General features: G+C 49.0%; 4 protein-coding genes across 4 annotated transcripts; 3 read left to right on the top strand and 1 right to left on the bottom strand.

Moving 5' to 3' along the window:
* Nucleotides 1–603: 603 nt before the first annotated feature.
* On the top strand, nucleotides 604–2,694 carry BKA55DRAFT_500452 (uncharacterized protein; the record flags this gene model as incomplete). The annotated part of the gene is made up of 2 exons (XM_046186754.1): nucleotides 604–955; nucleotides 1,019–2,694. The coding sequence occupies 2 exons, from the start codon at nucleotides 604–606 to the stop codon at nucleotides 2,692–2,694; spliced, it is 2,028 nt and encodes a 675-aa protein (XP_046055169.1).
* A 793-nt stretch (nucleotides 2,695–3,487) lies between these two features.
* Nucleotides 3,488–4,934, top strand: BKA55DRAFT_555344 (39S mitochondrial ribosomal protein L46-domain-containing protein). The gene is made up of 3 exons (XM_046191631.1): nucleotides 3,488–3,636; nucleotides 3,738–4,414; nucleotides 4,465–4,934. Exons 1-3 carry the CDS (start codon nucleotides 3,588–3,590, stop codon nucleotides 4,756–4,758), a joined length of 1,020 nt encoding a protein of 339 aa, XP_046055170.1. The 5' UTR covers nucleotides 3,488–3,587; the 3' UTR covers nucleotides 4,759–4,934.
* Nucleotides 4,935–5,191: 257 nt separating this feature from the next.
* Nucleotides 5,192–8,954, bottom strand: BKA55DRAFT_589768 (RecF/RecN/SMC; the record flags this gene model as incomplete). Its single annotated transcript, XM_046194996.1, has 4 exons — nucleotides 5,192–5,490; nucleotides 5,538–5,973; nucleotides 6,025–8,848; nucleotides 8,917–8,954. The coding sequence occupies 4 exons, from the start codon at nucleotides 8,952–8,954 to the stop codon at nucleotides 5,192–5,194; spliced, it is 3,597 nt and encodes a 1,198-aa protein (XP_046055171.1).
* A 2,429-nt stretch (nucleotides 8,955–11,383) lies between these two features.
* BKA55DRAFT_534135 (uncharacterized protein) lies at nucleotides 11,384–17,230 on the top strand (the record flags this gene model as incomplete). Its single annotated transcript, XM_046189562.1, has 3 exons — nucleotides 11,384–11,394; nucleotides 11,452–11,469; nucleotides 11,572–17,230. 3 exons carry the CDS (start codon nucleotides 11,384–11,386, stop codon nucleotides 17,228–17,230), a joined length of 5,688 nt encoding a protein of 1,895 aa, XP_046055172.1.
* Nucleotides 17,231–17,232: the final 2 nt, after the last annotated feature.

Genomic DNA, 17,232 nt, shown 5'->3' on the forward strand with positions numbered 1-17,232 from the left:
ATTCCACACAGCGTACGAATAGTATAGAAAGGACACAGAAGGTATTGAGAATTACCTACTTGCCTAGGTACCTTATACGTCCTAAGGCGCCTGTGTTCAAAATACTAACCTACCTCCTTGCCTACTATACATTGGATTCCCTCTAGGTAATCAAGCCTGACGCGACCAAGAGTCATCCGTCATCAGGGTCTCTCCCCACCGTGCATTTGTTTTGCTCTGCAGGCACATAATCTAACATTTATTTCTTCCAGGCGTGGCGCTGATCCAGGACGGAAGAGCGCTCATTGGCCCCGATCACGTCCCTACCAGGCTCCTTGAAAACATCCATTCCACTGGAGCTGGAACTCTTCCTCTTATTTTCCTTTGCCTTTGCCTGCAGGGCTCCTGTCCACTAATGCATCACCATTCGGGTGTCAACCTAAGCCAGCCTGCTAAGTTACGGTACTTTGCCCCCCCCAAAACGAGCCATCCCGCCTAATCGATCATTCCCTTTTACCATCATCACCGCCTGCTCGAATCGACCGCTCGCCTCGACTTTATTTCACTCGATCTTATTTTACATGTTTTCATCAAGATACGATCTGTGTTATCAATTTCGACATCATGTCTGAAGCGGAACAGTGCATCATATGCCTGGATCCTCTGCCCCGACCCTCGGCTGCCCTCCAAGCTCCAGCTGCCCTCACTGCAGCTGCGAGTGATGCTGCTGGTGGTGTTTCTGGCGGCGAGCCCGCATCCGCACCCGCACCCGAGTCCGCGCCTGTTCCTGCCACAACCTCTACAGCCTCGGATGTTCTTGAGAATGACTCCAATCATCTGAACATAGTTGCGTCACTTGACGGATGTAATCACATTATTCATGATGCGTGCATTCGTTCCTGGGCGCAAAAGACAAACACATGTCCAATTTGTCGTAATCCCTTCCATTCAGTTCGAGTATACAACGGGGTCGATGGTACGTTGGAAGCTTATCCTCTGACTTCACGTGTGTTCATCCGCTAACACTTTCTTTTCTCAGGAACCGCCATTTCGAAATACGATGTCCAAGATAAAAAACAGGTTGCTGAATTCGATGTAAGACAGTGGCTTGGCGAAAACCCCGAAGACGAAGAAGAAGAGGAACAAGGCAACCCATGTCCTATTTGCAACTCTTCAGAGAGAGAGGATGTTCTTCTCCTGTGCGATAGCTGCGACGCGGCCTACCACACACATTGTATAGGTCTCGAAGCCATTCCGGACGGTGACTGGTATTGTATGGAGTGCTCTCACCTTTTTCAACTTGTGGAAGAGCCAAGGACCGCTGAATCTGGTGAACAATCTCCTCGTCCTCCATACGTGCGGCGTCCTAACCCCCGAAACGTTCGTGGTTACCATGTACGAACTCGAGAACGATTAAGGCGAGCCCGGCGACAAGCTCGAAATGTTGAGTGGCAAGGCGCCTGGGGCCAGTTCTCTGGGCGATTCTACGAGATGAGCGACTTGGATTTGGACAATCACGATGATGAAGATGAGGAACTAGAGCAATACAGGAGATTCCAGGAACTCGGGCGACGCGAACTCGAACGTTGGCAGCAAAGGATGGACATTGCCCGCCGTCTGGGCGCTCGTGATGTATTTATAAACAACATACCTTCTGCTATCAGCGAACGGCTTCAGTCCGCACCAGAGCCAGTACAAGAAACGGCTGACGAAAGACGAGCTTGGGGTGCTTTGGAACGCGCTCGCGAAACAGAGGAACCCAGCACCACTTCTCGCAAGCGCAAAGCACGGTCTGTGACTGCGTCTCCTCGCGAACCTGTTCAAGAACCTGAAAGGAAGCTCAAGCGGCCCCGAACACGTCGCTTGCCCACCCAAAATGGTGAAGGTTCAAGCTCCGTATCTTCTCCTGCGCCAGCTGGGCCCTCATCAACCAGAGCTGCCCCCAATGGATCGTCATCCAGAAACGGTATCGTCGACCATAGTAGTATCGACCCTCCCTTGGTTTCGTCGCTACTGAAAGAACTTGAGCCTAGTATCATGTCTGAGGACGAAACCATGACTACCAATGGGTGGCGGCATGCACCAGAGGCCTCATCCCCAGCCCTCTCACCGGCGATATCTCCATCCCCATCAACTTACAGTAGCCCCCGGGCTCTTTCTCTTACCCCTCCTCCTATGCCAAACTTCAACGGCCGACCAACTTCACCAACACTCTCGCTCAGCAGTACTATTCAACCTCGTTACGCCCCCGCGAATTATTCGCCTACTCGTTCAAATCGTGACCACAGCGACTCGGAGACACGTCCAATCAGACCCAATGCAAACTATTCCCCAAATCATACAAGCAATGACCATCCCGATTCGGAGACACGCTCAACGAAGCTCCCAGAGAGCCGGCCGTTGGAACTACGACAACCACGGCCACGCCGCCCATCTGAGGTACCAGCTCAAAAAGAGGAACAACCGTCAACAGACTCCAACATCACCCAGGAAGATAAGATCAGCATAAATGAAATTGTCAAGGGTGCATTACGACCACATTGGCGGTCTAGAAAACTAACAACGGAGCAATACTCGGTTATCAACAGAGACATTTCAAGAAAGCTTTATGACGAGGTGAAAGGCGCGGCATCGTTGAGCGATGAGGCCCGTCGGCAATGGGAAAACAGAGCAACCATGGAGGTTGCTCAAGCAGTTGCAGAATTGTCTGCTTAGCTTAATGATAGAATGAATCAAGGCGGGAAACAATTAAGCAGGCGTTCAGGCATCATCCAGGGGATCCATGTGGTTTGATACCCAGCATCTTTTGAAAGGCGAGCATGATTCTTTGCATTTTGATAGCGTGGTGTCACAACGGAGTTGAGTTCGGGTTTCAACGCGAAGGTCGATATGTGTACAGATATCGTAAGTTTGGGTCATGTTTGTATATGGCTCTTATGTCACTAGGTAGTCTCATGTTCTAATATGACCTTCTCATTGGCGCATGCCAACTGTGTTGTTGTTCGGTCAATATCAATGAGAATGGTCGCCTTTGGCTGACCAAGTGATCAGCTCCAATCCAGGTTTTACTGCACATAGGGCGTTTGTTTCCAGTAAGGCATAGATACAAGCATAACGTGACACGAGTCCGTTGAACACGGGAGCGGTTGTCTAATCAATACGCATCCATATTAAACCATCTTGATATGACATTTCATGTCAGCAGTATCTATCTAACAGAACCCGGTAGGATAAAGAAAATTTCTTGCAGGCCCCGCTAGCGAAAAAGACTGCGGAATTCTTCTCGGCACACGTAAATGATCGAGACGTTCTGGAGGTGGAAACAGGTCTTGACGATAAGGAAATGGTGCCTTGAGAGGAAAAGAAAAGAAGAAGAGAAGAGAGAGCCTAGGAAATTTATTTCACTGATAAATGTCTGGCTGCCTCAGGCGGAAAAAATTCATGGACGTTGGGGCCCTCCACTGGGCTCGGGCCTGTCGCTCCGTGGTACGTACCATTCAGATCCAGGCGGGAAAAGTTCGTGAAGTCGCTGTTGAATATCACCGTCCAGCTTCGATCACCTAGTCGCAACGTCGGGAGCCACAACCCACGGAGCGAAGATAGACAGCATGACAGCTTCAAGCAGGGGTTCGAAAGCCGCTCAGGCTGTGCTATCTAGTGAGTCCATACAATTCCCTAATCTGTGCTGCTCTTTATGCCCAACAATTGATCACCTCAAAACCCACTCCAAGACTCATAACTAACAGAGAACATCTCAGCTTCTCCTAATCTGTGCGCACGATGCGCTTCCTCTTCTGCTGTATCTAGATACCCAGGACGGCTCTACTCATCTCTCGCCGCCGCCGTAGCGAAAACCCCCACCGATCCCTCTACTCCTGCACCCGCTCGCTCTCCGCCGCCCTACGACGTTCGCTCTGGTGTAATTCTCACACGACCACCTCTAGTGACACGGAAACTCCATCCTTTTGAGAATGCTTTCTTCTTTTACCAGAAGCGTCTCGAAGAACGTCTCAACACCCCTTTTATCACGAGTATTTACTTCAAGCCTGATACGGCTCGCCGTCTAGACTGGAACATCAAGGTCCAGGAGCGCAAGGGCACAGTGGCCAAGGAGCTGGGTGTCTACAATGGAAAGAGTTCCAAGGCGTGGGATGACGAACTTAAGGTTGGCGATGAGCTTAGCAACCAGGAGACTATTGTCAAGGCCTTGCTCAAGGACGCTGAGGCGCGTGTCAGTGATGATGCTGAGGTTATCGCTCCTGAGGATGTTGTCCCCGTTGAACCTCCTGCGGATCGTGTGACTGAGGCAGATCACAAGGGTGATGTTCAAAGACTGGATCGTCAACTCGATCGAACCCTGTATCTTGTGGTCAAGGGTAAGGACGGTTGGGGTTTCCCCGCTGATGTGATTCCTAAGGATGAAAATCTTCATGAGGTAAGATATGTTCGGACCGGGTTCTTGGATAGTACTAAATCTTTCAATAGTCCGCCAAGCGAGTCCTCGACCAGGCCGCTGGTGTCAATATGAACACATGGATTGTCAGCCGCGTGCCAGTCGCCCATGTCGTCTCACGACCCAAAATCACTGCCGACGGCGTCGTCCAGAAGAAGGGTGAAAAGACATTCTTCATCAAGGGCAGGATAATGGCTGGTCAGGCTGATCTTAAGGATAACCCCTTTGGCTACACCGAGTTCAAGTGGCTGACTCGTGAGGAGCTGGAAAAGGAGTTGCCAAAGGACTACTGGAAGGGCGTACGAAACATGATGACTGATCGGTAGCTATAGAGGTTGGGTTAGAATTGGCAGTGCCGTTGCTGCGTGTATAATTATCATGTATACTTGCTGTACACAAGAATCAAGACGTCAAAGCATGTCACTTGGGTTTAATCTGCACGTTTGCCCTCAGCTGAGATGATCTCGTATCAAGCTAAAAGCACCATATCAAGTAGGTCAAAGAAAAATCCATCATATTCATGCAATGACTGAAAATGTTCATATGGGTATTTTGGGAGTCAAGAAACTTAGTCGTCTCGCCGGGATTGGTAAAAGGTTCACGCCTAATTTTGTTCCTCCTAAGAATAACAGCCGAGAGTCTCAACTTCATCGTAATCGCATAAGGAATAAATCTTAAGCCGCCCAACGCCAGTCCATCGTCCCCCAGGTATAGTCTTACATATAAGCCCTTTGATTACAGTCCCCCATTTGTATCCACTCAAGTAGGCTTCGCTTGACCCTCTACAAACTCAAGAGCCTGCTCCGTGCTGACACAGTCGATTGAACTGGTCTTGTTACGGAACGTCACACCATAACATCTGTCAGCGACATGCACAATCTCAGGTCGGAATGTGGTGCAAATGAACTGAGTACCAATTTCCTTGGAAATGGACTCAAGGAGGGCCGCAACAGCTGTACGATATTGGGCATCCAGATTGGCATCCACCTCGTCAAAAATTACCATAGGACTGCTCTCAGTAGCCTGGAGGGCGAATATAAGGCAAAGGGCACATAAACCTGCTCATATTAGTAGCTGGACACGGCAAGGGAGCAATATGACTTACTCTTCTGACCACCGCTGAGTTGCTGGATCTTCTGCTGCTCATCGAGGTGTTTTGAGTTGAATGAAACACTGATCCCAACACCAGTGTAGTTTTCAACACCGCGTGCCTCTCCGTCTGATTCGTCGACGGGCTCTTGACGACGATCCGCCCGTCGTTGAATGAGCAAACGACCATGACCAGCAGGAACCAACTTGCCAAAGATAGTTGTGAATTCCTTGGAAACTTGTTTAAACGTCCGCTCAATTGCCTCGTCTTTTCGGCGGTCAAGATGCTCAACGAGTACCTCAATCGACTCCTGAGAGTCATCCAACTCTTTACGTCGTTTCATAAGCTGATCTTGTTGAGTTGTGAAGTTGTTGTACTGTTCAAAGGCTTTCTTGTTCACGTGCTTGTATTTCTTCAGTGCTTCATTCACCTTCTTGATCTTGGTTGAGACCTGGCGACACATTAGTCACTTCTCATTGGGTCGGAACAGGGGAAAACTTACTTGATTGGGGTCCATGTTTTCATACTTGTCAAAAGCTTCTTCTGGAAGCACACCTAGGTCACGAATAGTCTGAGCACATTCGGCTGCTTGTGTTGTCAAAACGGCTTTCTTTCGAAGACTCCTGTCCATCTTCTTCTGCTGTCTCTCGATCCTCGCGGATATCTCACTCTGCGCTTGCTCTAGTTGGGCCCTCTCATTTGCCAGTTCCTCGAGCCGCGCTTGTGTATTATCCATTTTGGTTTCAAGTTCCTGGAGGCTTGCCTCAATGGCTTTCTGTGCTTTTTGCGCTTTCTTGAGTTCCCTTTGGGCATCTTTTAACCCACCACCCGTGGATCCAGTCGAGTCTTCAAAAGCCTGGCTATTGAGTTGATCAAGCTTCATCTGCAGGTTTTGGCGAAGGTCCACTTCAAGAAGTTGCTTCTGCCTTTCCAGATCACGCCGGGCTCGGCTGATCTCATTCCACTGCTTTTGGAGCTCCTGGGTGCTTGTTCCAAGTTCTTCCAGCTGACGTTCTTCAGCGGCGGTTAGGGTTTTCTTGAAGTCGGATCGGAGTTCGGCCTCGTGTGCAGCAAGATCCTCCAAGAAACTGTTCATGTTCTTCTCGACTGCATCTCGACGTTTGATGGCTGCATCGAGGTGGCTCAGCTCTTTCTCCAGATGCTTTGACTTATTGATCAGTTCATGCTTCAGTGGTTCAAACCCGTCGACAGCCTGTCGTAGTCTTTCCTTGGCCTTTTGTAGGTCTGACATAGCAGCTGTGATCTCTTGGTCCTTGAGTTCTGTCTGTCTTCGGATATCACGAGACTGCGCTAACAACCTTTCGTATTCATCCCTCCATTTATTCACGGCTTGCACCGCGTGTAGGCGCGACTTTCGAGGGTCGATATATCCACCAGTCATAGCACCCCTCTTATTGGTTGTGTCACCTTCAGGAGTGATGCCGTCGACGCCATGGCTTCTTGCATATTGGCTTGCTACTGTAAGGTTCGGACATACGACAGCTTTTCCAAAGACCTGCTGGAAAGCCTTCTCGTACTCTTCATTATAGTTGATCTTGCTTAAGAGAGGTACGGCATCATTAGACCTGGGAAGCTTAATTTGCCGGGGGCGTAGTTGGGCGAGAGGCATAAATGTCACTCGGCCTCCCTGTTGTTTGTAAAGGGTGTCTGCGAGATAGGTGGCTGTATCTGCGTTGTTAACGACATAGTGGAACAGACTTGCGCCGGCAATCTGCTCAACGGGAAGTCTGTAAGCATCACTAACTTCAAGCAGTTCCGCCAATGTCCCATATGCTCCGGGGATATCTCGCTCTTGCTTCAATCGTCGGATCGTCGCCAGACCACGTGCAGTCGATCCATCCATTGCGTGAGCCAACTCACGTTCAGCTGTCTCCTTCTCCTGCCGAGCATTGGCTATGACTGAGTTGAGTTTGTCATCCTCGCGACGAACAAGCTTTCGTTCATCGTTGAGCTTGTCTATGATGTCGCGGGCCTTGCCAACCTCCTCTTCAAGGGCTGTTTTCTCGCCACTGAAATTGGCCAAGCGATTCCGCAAATCAGCAACGTCTTGCTCTGCCTGTGCTATCGATTCGCGGACCCTTTCTACTTCTTCATCTGCATCAATTTTGTTGGCTTTTTGAGTGCTTATGTTAAGTTCAAGTTCATGTATCTCTTTCCGCAACCATGCATCACGCTCAGACTTATTTCTGAACTGAGAACCACGGCTCTGTTTGGCAAACAAGCGGTTACGTGTGGCTTCGGCGTGATCCAGTTGTCTTCGGATTTCGTCCTCCTCCTGCTTTTTTTGGTTATAAGCCGGGTTGATGGCTGAAAGCTGCTGTTCCTTGGATGCGATCTCATTCTGCACGGACTCAAGTTCAGCAGCATGTTGTGCTCGGGCTTGTTCCTGTGCAGATTGGCCTTCTCTCAAGTTCTTGACCTTCATCTCGGCCTTGGCCATGGTTTTCGCGCCGTCGCGCCGATCTTCCTCGTGTTGTCGCCTTTCGATCTGCAGAAGCTCCATTTCTCTCTGCAGCTTGTGTATTTCTGAATCGAGTTTTGATATCGCCTTCTCGCCCTCAGTGTACTCTGCTCGGTTGGTATCAGAACTATCGATTCCGTCTTGCCGAGCGTTATCAAGGTCGTCCAGGTTTGCTTGAATCCCGAGCTGTATGTTGTGGTAGTAGGCGTATTCGAGGCACCGTCTCTCTCTGTCCTTGTCCTGGAACCCTCTGAGTTCTTCCTTTTCTTCCTCGAGCTCGCTAAGCCTTTCCTTGATGTACTCCAGCAGTTCGTCGATCTTTTCTCTCTTGTTGTTTGTCTCGTTCATAATCTTGAGCGACTCCGCGCGACGCGTTTCGTACACCTGTGTTCCCGCTACCTCTTTTAATAAGTTGAGCCTGTCGGACTCTTTCATGTTGGTCAAGGCGGTGACTCGTCCCTGAGGCACGATGTAGTAGGGGTTTGATCGCGAAAATCCGGCCGCTTCGAGCAGATTCATGACATCGGCTTTTGTGACAACCTTTCGATCGACGGAATATTCATCTTTCTTCAAGCCGATTGTGCGGCGCAGGATGACATCTTTGTTGCCGGTCGGAAATCGGTCGTCGCTGTTGTCAAAGATGATCTCCACGTAGGCCGACATAACGGCAGAGCCTGAGCCCTCGTGGAGAAGACCTTGCCGCTCTTCGCGGCTCATTTGCGTATACGCATCGCTCAGAACAAAGCGAATGGCTGCGAAGAAGTTACTTTTTCCGGAGCCATTGCGACCGACGATCACATTGGTCTTTGGGGAGAATGGTTCGATTACAGTCTGGTCCTTGTAGCTATGGCAGCATTAGCAATGAACGGTAGGGGGTGAATGTGAGGGCCGCAACAATGCTAACCCACGTACCTTTTAAAGCCCTGGATAATGATTTGCTTGATATACATGTTTGACTGCGCGGGCGCTCCTGCGCGACATGCGAGAAGTCAAGATGATTGTGCTGCAAGAGACTGTGCAGACTTGACAAAGTATGCGATCTGCAGGTGTTGTGTGTTACTTTGGTGCGATTTGACGCGTCGAGTTGGAATCCAGACCGCGATCAAAGTGGTTGGCATTGGCGCGTCGTTGAGCTGGACCGCGGTTGCTGCCTGATTAGCTAGGCAGGATCATCCTTTTCCATTCTGTTCTCCTTTCGGTGGTCTGTGCTGTCTACCTGTATGTAGTACCTTATTAGTATTCGGTACCTTAGGTATTTTCTGGGCTCTGGTCATCCTTTCATGGTTACTATCCTTGTCAGCGATCCGCATCATTCTCTGAGGACGGTGGAAAAAAAGATAAATACCTATCAAATTTGAGTCTAGTTAAACTACAATAACTTGAAGCGTTTCGCTTGGATAGCGGCACTAGTTTCTACATCTCGGTTCAATTCCATTTTTATCTACGCAGTTCCCCATTTCCAATACCAGCAGAGGTCACTGGCTTTGACTTGTCGCAGGCTGAAACTTACACATTTGACCCAGCCATGATACCATGTACTTCTATGGGTAAATATGACGTATAATATTGTGCTAAATGGTCATTGCGACAAACTTCACTGACCCCAGGTTCGGGATAATACCGCATTCAAACATTCCCATCCAGATGTCTGCCTACCTGCTTGCCTGCCTACTGTAAGTTTCAGATTGTTTGATCTTATCTACTATAAATACGAATAGATAACAATGCTGTGCAACAGATACATCTCTTGTCGCAGGATCATTGTGGACTGCCTTTTCATTTATTTTTTATCTCTTGTGCTGTAATTCAATCTAGCTAGCTTTACTATTGCGTGGCTTGACGCAAGATGAAGAAAACGTAAAATAGTTGTAAATATAAACATTGAAGATGGTGACCATATATAGGGTAAGTGGGAATATAACTGAAGATTTAAATTTATTGTAAAAGGCCACGGATTAATTATTAAACCGCAGGATGATTTCTTAATATCATCCTCCACTCGGTAGCAAAGATCGCCATGAGGCTGGTGCTGTCTCATTGTCCTCAGCAGCGGTTGGGACGCACCTTAAGTGGGCCAGCCAGTCGAGATGGGCTCTAAGTGGGTAAACTGGGCTGAAGTTGACCAAAGGCAACAAGAGACAAGAAAAAGACCAGGGGTCGAATCATGACGCTAGCAGGCAAGAGGGAAATTAAGCGAGCGCAACGAAAGAAACCGTTGGCCGTGCTCCCCAAAGCCGCGCCGCGTGTATAAAAATACAAGTACTCACTTATAGAAGACCCGGCCTGCCCTCCACCCCGATTTTCCCAGCTGGCCACCCGGAACCACAGCAGCAGCAGCTTGCGCAAGCGGTAGCAGCAACCAAGGAAAAGCACCACTCAGGCAATCGCAAACTTCCAGTACGACAGCAAACTCAAGCTGCACCCACTTTTATTTTCAATTATCCTTTATCCCCGGCTGATTCCCCCTATTGATTGCCGTTTATATACAGCAAGCGGACACTTGGCCATCCAATCCAATACAAGTCATCTAGAACTTACCTTACACCAACCCCAGCCTTTTCAAGTGCCTGCAGCCCGGCCAACCAGAGCCATTTCAAGACTTAAAACTGCCGACCATCGTCACGACTGATCGGCTACGTCTCATTGCAGCATATCTCTCTGCATAACATCACCACATCCACTCTAATCTGACCTTCAAGTGCCGATGCTGCATGCAGTATAGACAGGGTATTGGGATATCTTAACTACCAGTTCGATTTGGCCGGGACCTTCGGCAAGCAACATCTGGCGTTGACAGCTTTGCTGGGTTTTACAAACTGAATCACGGTGGTGCGCTTTGGCTCTCAACGCTTGACGCCGAATTACTTTTTTATCACCAACTCAGTCGGTAAGTGGTTCAATGCCTTACACTTTGGTCGGATTTTTCCTTCTTCGATCTTTATCATTTTCTCCCTTCAACCTATGTATTATGATCCCTTACTATGGCATCCCCCCACACTGCGTCATGCACACATGATGTATTATTTCATTAATATTTCACACCAAATTGGTTGCACTCCTCCAAAGTCTTTCCGTTGTCATCTTACAATTACCATCCTTCGAATAAAATCGAGAGTGACGCTTGTTGAACCAAGTTTCCATATCTTGCTGTGCCTTCGGTCTCGTCTACCGGATGCATGCATCTCACACCCGACGACCCACTGCATCCGTCGCGTCGCGCTACACGATTCCGCCGCGCCGGGTACTATATTGACACAATCTTCATATCATTGGTTTCCGTTGAAGGCTCGTTCTTGAAGGTGCCCAAAACTAACAACTGTGGTTCAGCGATCGAGATGACATGATACGCGCTTAATATTTCAACCAACTAATACATACAATGGCTTCGAGGTAAGTTTTCCCAGATGTCACATCAATATAGCCCCAATATACTGACGCTCCGTATAGACTCGACAGATTAGTCACGTAAGTGTGCTTCATTCTCCAATTTCAAGATCACAAAACCCCGGATCTATAAAATCTGGGCAGTGTGTCGTCTAGAAGCGCAAGAAACTGACAGATTTGTAGTATCCTCGAAACGGGGAGTACGAGACTCATCCGTGATACTGCTGTTAATCAGCTTGCTGATTGGCAAAAGCAACACCCTGATGAATTATTCAATCTCCTTTCCCGTGTCGTCCCTTATTTGCGACACAAAGATTGGGAGACAAGGAGAACCGCAGCTTCTGCCATTGGAAAAATTGTAGAGCATGCCCCTGTTTACGACCCAAACTCCGAGGATGCACACGAGGAAGTGAAGAAGGAGGAGCCTGTGCTCGAAAACGGACATATTAAGAAGGAGGAGGAAGATGACGAAAAAAGGATACCTTCTGACGATGGTCTCTTCAAATTGGAGTCTCTCAATGTTGAGATGATTCTCAAATACGGCAAAGAACTACTGCGTGGCGGTGGCATCGAGTATGGACTAGCAGCGCTTGATCCGCAAGCGCGACTGACACATCAAAAGAAGACTCTCATTGGGCGATTAGGACTACTTGGAAGGAAGTACGAAGACGACGAAATCGCATACACAGGTGGCGACAACCTCACCGCGCCCATGACCCCAATGGACACCACAAACGGTCATGGACACGCTCGTACTGACGGATCTGGTGCTCAATCACAAGCGCCCGAAGAGTCTCAACTGAGTTCTCGGCAACTCAATGTATTAAAACGAAAACGCAAAAGAGAGGCAATGAAAGCATCCCAAGGTAAGGGAGGATTCGGGGATCTTTCTGTTAGGCGCTCCATGACATCTGGATCAGATAACCTGGGAGACGACACCGCCATGCCAGATGGAGACACCAAGAAGAACAGCAAAGTAAACGACTACTTCAATCTTGATCGTCCTGCCGATGTCGATGAGGACACTAAGGTTGTGAGCGAGTTTAAAGGACCAGTGATCCCCATAAAATCCGAGCTAGAAGCGGAGGAGACTATGGAGGGCGCCGAGTGGCCATATGACCGGTTATGCGACTTCCTCAAAGTGGACTTGTTTGACCCTTCCTGGGAAACCCGACACGGAGCTGCCATGGGCCTTCGCGAAGTTATCCGAGTGCATGGTGGAGGTGCAGGGAAACTACGCAACAAGACAAAGAAGGAGAATGATGTACTCAATCAGAAATGGCTTGATGATATGGCCTGCCGGCTGTGCTGTGTACTAATGCTTGATCGATTCACTGACTACAGCTCCGATACCTCCGTGGCACCTATTCGGGAAACAATTGGACAGTCTCTCGGATCCGTTCTGAAACACCTACCGTCATCATCTGTTTACAGCACCTTCAAAATTCTCTACAGAATGGTTATGCAAGAAGATCTCAAGCTTGATAGGCCAGTTTGGTCTGTGTGCCATGGCGGGATGATTGGCCTGAGATACGTCGTTGCGGTCAGAAAAGACCTCCTTCTTCAGGACAGCGACATGATTGATGGCATAATAAAGACTGTGATGAAAGGCCTGGGTGATATGGATGATGATGTCCGTTCTGTCAGTGCCGCTACGCTCATTCCCATGGCGAAGGAGTTTGTCACTCTGCGACCCACACAACTCGAGGGACTTGTCAACATAATCTGGGAAAGCCTTTCGAATCTTGGTGATGACCTGAGCGCCAGTACTGGGCGGATTATGGATCTACTCGCGACTCTTTGTGGTTTCCCGGAGGTACTCGAAGCAATGAAGGCATCGGCCGCTCAAGATGAGGAACGTTCCTTTACTCTGCTCGTTCCTAGACTCTACCCCTTTTTACGTCATACCATCACGTCGGTGCGGGTGGCTGTGTTGAAGGCATTGTCGACTTTCGCAAAACTTGATGCAGAGACCTCTCAGGGCTGGCTCAACGGCAGAATTCTCCGATTGATCTTTCAAAATATTCTTGTTGAAAGAGACAGAGACGCTCTCAACATGTCTTTAGACTTGTGGACGTCTTTGGTTGAGAGCCTAGCCAGCAAACCTGCTGTTCTCGCAGACGAATTCACTGCTCATATCGATCCTATGATGCAACTGACTCTACACCCTATTGGTGTTTCGAGAAACCCAATCCCAATGAATGCCTCGCTCTTCCAAAAGCCATCAGGTGGCACGTATACTATGCCTGGAGTTACTCAGCATACACCGCGGAAGCCGTCGTCTCCCGATGGGTCTGATCGTGCTCCCAAACGTCGCCGAAAATCCACAAAGGTCGATGATACTCCGACAGCCAGCCTTACTCATGATGTTGATGGCCACATGATGCAAGGCGACGTGGATCTCGTTGGCATGGATGTGCTGATCCGTTCTCGTGTTTCAGCTGCCAAGGCAATGGGTTTCATCATGTCTCGAGTCCCCGCCGCCAGCCTGGACGATTATGATGCATTGTTAATTCCTGGCCTAGGGTCAGCATTTTCATCCAGCCAGATGACAGCATGCGTGATCATCGACGAATTTGCCATGAACAGCCAACACTTGGGCGATTCTCCTCGTTATCTCGAGAATTTACAACGTATTATTGATTCAGAACGACCAGCGGCATACAGGGATCTTGTCAACTTCATCCAGCGAGTTAGGACACAATGCCAGCAGCTCATTCACCTCTTCAGAGACCATGGCAAGGTTTCGCACAGCAAACTTCCGACACTGCCTGTCGTGGTCCAAGGAGAAGCAGAAGCTGGTCCGAGTGCCTTTTCCATTACCACCGCAGAGAAATGTATCGGCGATGACTACGAGAAATTGAAGAAGGCCATGCCTCCTGGTCAACGTCTGATTGCGAGCCAACAGCTGTCCGACGCTCGTGATATGACTATCTTGGCCATTGAAGAAGCCAAGACTGTCAAGGCAGCTCGTGATGTTCGTGTCAAGGCAGCAGCAGCATGTGCAATGGTTGGCATGAAAGTGCTTCCAAAAAAACCCAGCCCGTTGATCAAGGGCATCATGGACTCTGTCAAAACGGAAGAGAACCAGCAACTTCAAATTCGGTCTGCTGACACAATTGCAAGACTCGTGCAGCTTTTCACTGAAAAGGGTCGAAAGGGACCAGCCGATAAAGTGGTATCCAACCTCGTCAAGTTCTCTTGTGTCGAAGTTGCAGAGACTCCCGAATTTCCAGTTCATGCCAGTAAGACTGATTGTGTCCTGTCCATGCAGAAGGAAGAGGATCGTGTCGATCACCCAGATGCTGCTAAATGGGCCCGCGAAGCTAAAGCGGCCCGCATTACCAGACGAGGTGCAAAGGAAGCCCTTGAAATTCTCTCTAGAACTTACGGTGCCAGCCTACTCGAAACTGTCCCCAGCCTCCGCACATTCATGGAAGATCCTCTTGTTCGAGCTTTCTCGCTTGACACTCTGCCCGGAGAGGCTAAGGACCCCGAACAGACGTTTGGGCAAGAAATTGTCGACGCCATGTCTGTCATTCGCACCATGACTCCAACTCTGGACAAGGCCCTGCAACCTTTTATCATACAAATGATGCCTCTTGTCATAAAAGCTTTACACTCAGAACTTTCAGTCTTCCGATACATGGCTGCTAAGTGTATGGCCACAATTTGTAGCGTCATGACTGTGGAAGGTATGACTGCACTTGTTGAGAAGGTTCTCCCGTCGATCAACAATCCCGTTGACCTCAATTTCCGACAAGGGGCAATCGAAGCTATCTACCATCTGATTGCTGTCATGGGGGATGCTATTTTGCCATATGTCATCTTTTTGATTGTGCCAGTTTTAGGACGAATGAGCGATTCTGACAACGAAATTCGCCTCATTGCAACAACATCCTTTGCCACTTTGGTCAAACTTGTTCCTCTCGAAGCCGGAATTCCAGACCCGCCCGGATTATCCGAAGAATTGCTGAAGGGACGAGACCGTGAGAGAACCTTCATTGCCCAACTGCTGGATCCAAAGAAGGTAGAGCAGTTCCAGATTCCCGTAGCCATCAAAGCTGAGCTACGGTCGTATCAACAAGAAGGCGTCAACTGGCTCAATTTCCTCAATAAATACCACCTTCATGGTATTCTTTGCGACGACATGGGTCTAGGCAAGACCCTGCAGACCCTCTGTATCGTAGCAAGCGATCACCATCAGCGTGCGGAAGAGTTTGCCAAGACACAGGCACCGGATGTCCGCAAGCTGCCGTCACTAATTGTCTGCCCACCGACACTTTCAGGTCACTGGCAACAAGAAATCAAGACATATGCGCCATTCTTGAGCGTGACTGCCTATGTTGGACCGCCAGCGGAGAGAAAGGCTATGAAAGACAGACTTGGCGAGACTGACATTGTAGTTACATCTTACGATGTCTGCCGCAATGATGCAGAAGTTCTCGACAAGCATAGTTGGAACTACGTTGTGCTCGACGAAGGCCATCTGATCAAGAACCCTAAGGCCAAGATCACACAGGCAGTCAAGAGGCTGGCGAGCAATCATCGCCTTATCCTTACCGGCACCCCCATTCAAAACAATGTCTTAGAGCTTTGGTCTCTGTTCGATTTTTTGATGCCTGGATTCCTCGGTGCTGAAAAAGTCTTTCTGGATCGCTTTGCGAAACCTATCGCTGCAAGTCGATTTAGCAAGGCATCATCAAAGGAACAGGAAGCGGGTGCCTTGGCGATTGAAGCACTTCACAAACAGGTGCTTCCGTTCCTGTTGCGACGCCTCAAAGAAGAGGTCTTGAATGACCTTCCGCCAAAGATCTTGCAGAATTACTATTGCGACCTGAGCGACCTGCAGCAAAAACTATTCGAGGACTTCACAAAGAAACAGGGCAAGAAGATTCAGGCCGAGGCGGGCCGTGAAGATAAAGAAGCCAAACAACACATTTTCCAAGCGCTACAGTACATGCGAAAGTTGTGCAACTCACCTGCCATGGTAATGAAACCAGGCAGCACTCTTTACGATGAGACGCAGAAGATTCTTGCCAAGCAAGGAACCTCTATTGAGGATGCGCAGCACGCACCTAAGCTGACCGCTCTGAGAGATCTACTGGTAGATTGCGGTATTGGTGTTGAAGGCAATGATTCGAATGACCCTCTTTACCAACCTATTAAGCCTCACCGTGCGCTCATATTCTGTCAAATGAAGGAGATGCTTGATATGGTGCAAAATAAGGTATTGAAGGAGTTGTTGCCCTCAGTTTCTCACCTCCGACTTGACGGCTCGGTTGAAGCCAACAAGAGACAAGATATCGTCAATAAGTTTAACAGTGACCCGTCGTATGACGTGCTTTTGTTAACAACGAGCGTGGGAGGTCTTGGGCTGAATTTGACAGGAGCCGATACTGTCATCTTCGTGGAGCACGATTGGAACCCCCAGAAGGATCTCCAGGCCATGGATCGAGCCCATCGTATCGGTCAAAAGAAGGTGGTGAATGTGTACCGCCTTATCACACGTGGGACTCTTGAGGAGAAAATTTTGAACCTCCAACGTTTCAAGATTGATGTCGCATCAACAGTCGTAAATCAACAGAACGCTGGCCTCTCAACAATGGACACAGATCAGATCCTTGATCTATTCAATGTTGGAGACGCCGCACCAAACCTCTTAGCCGACAAGGAGAAGAACAATATCGAAGGAAGAGAAGAGGATATGGTCGATATCGAGACAGGTGATGTGCGTGTACCAGGCAAGAAGGCATGGCTGGATGATTTGGGAGATCTTTGGGATAACAAGCAGTATGAGGAGAGTTTCGACCTGGATGACTTCATGAAGACAATGTCGTAGGC

Source organism: Fusarium redolens (genome assembly GCF_020744475.1).
Source record: "Fusarium redolens strain MPI-CAGE-AT-0023 chromosome Unknown BKA55scaffold_2, whole genome shotgun sequence".
Classification (NCBI taxonomy): domain Eukaryota; kingdom Fungi; phylum Ascomycota; class Sordariomycetes; order Hypocreales; family Nectriaceae; genus Fusarium; species Fusarium redolens.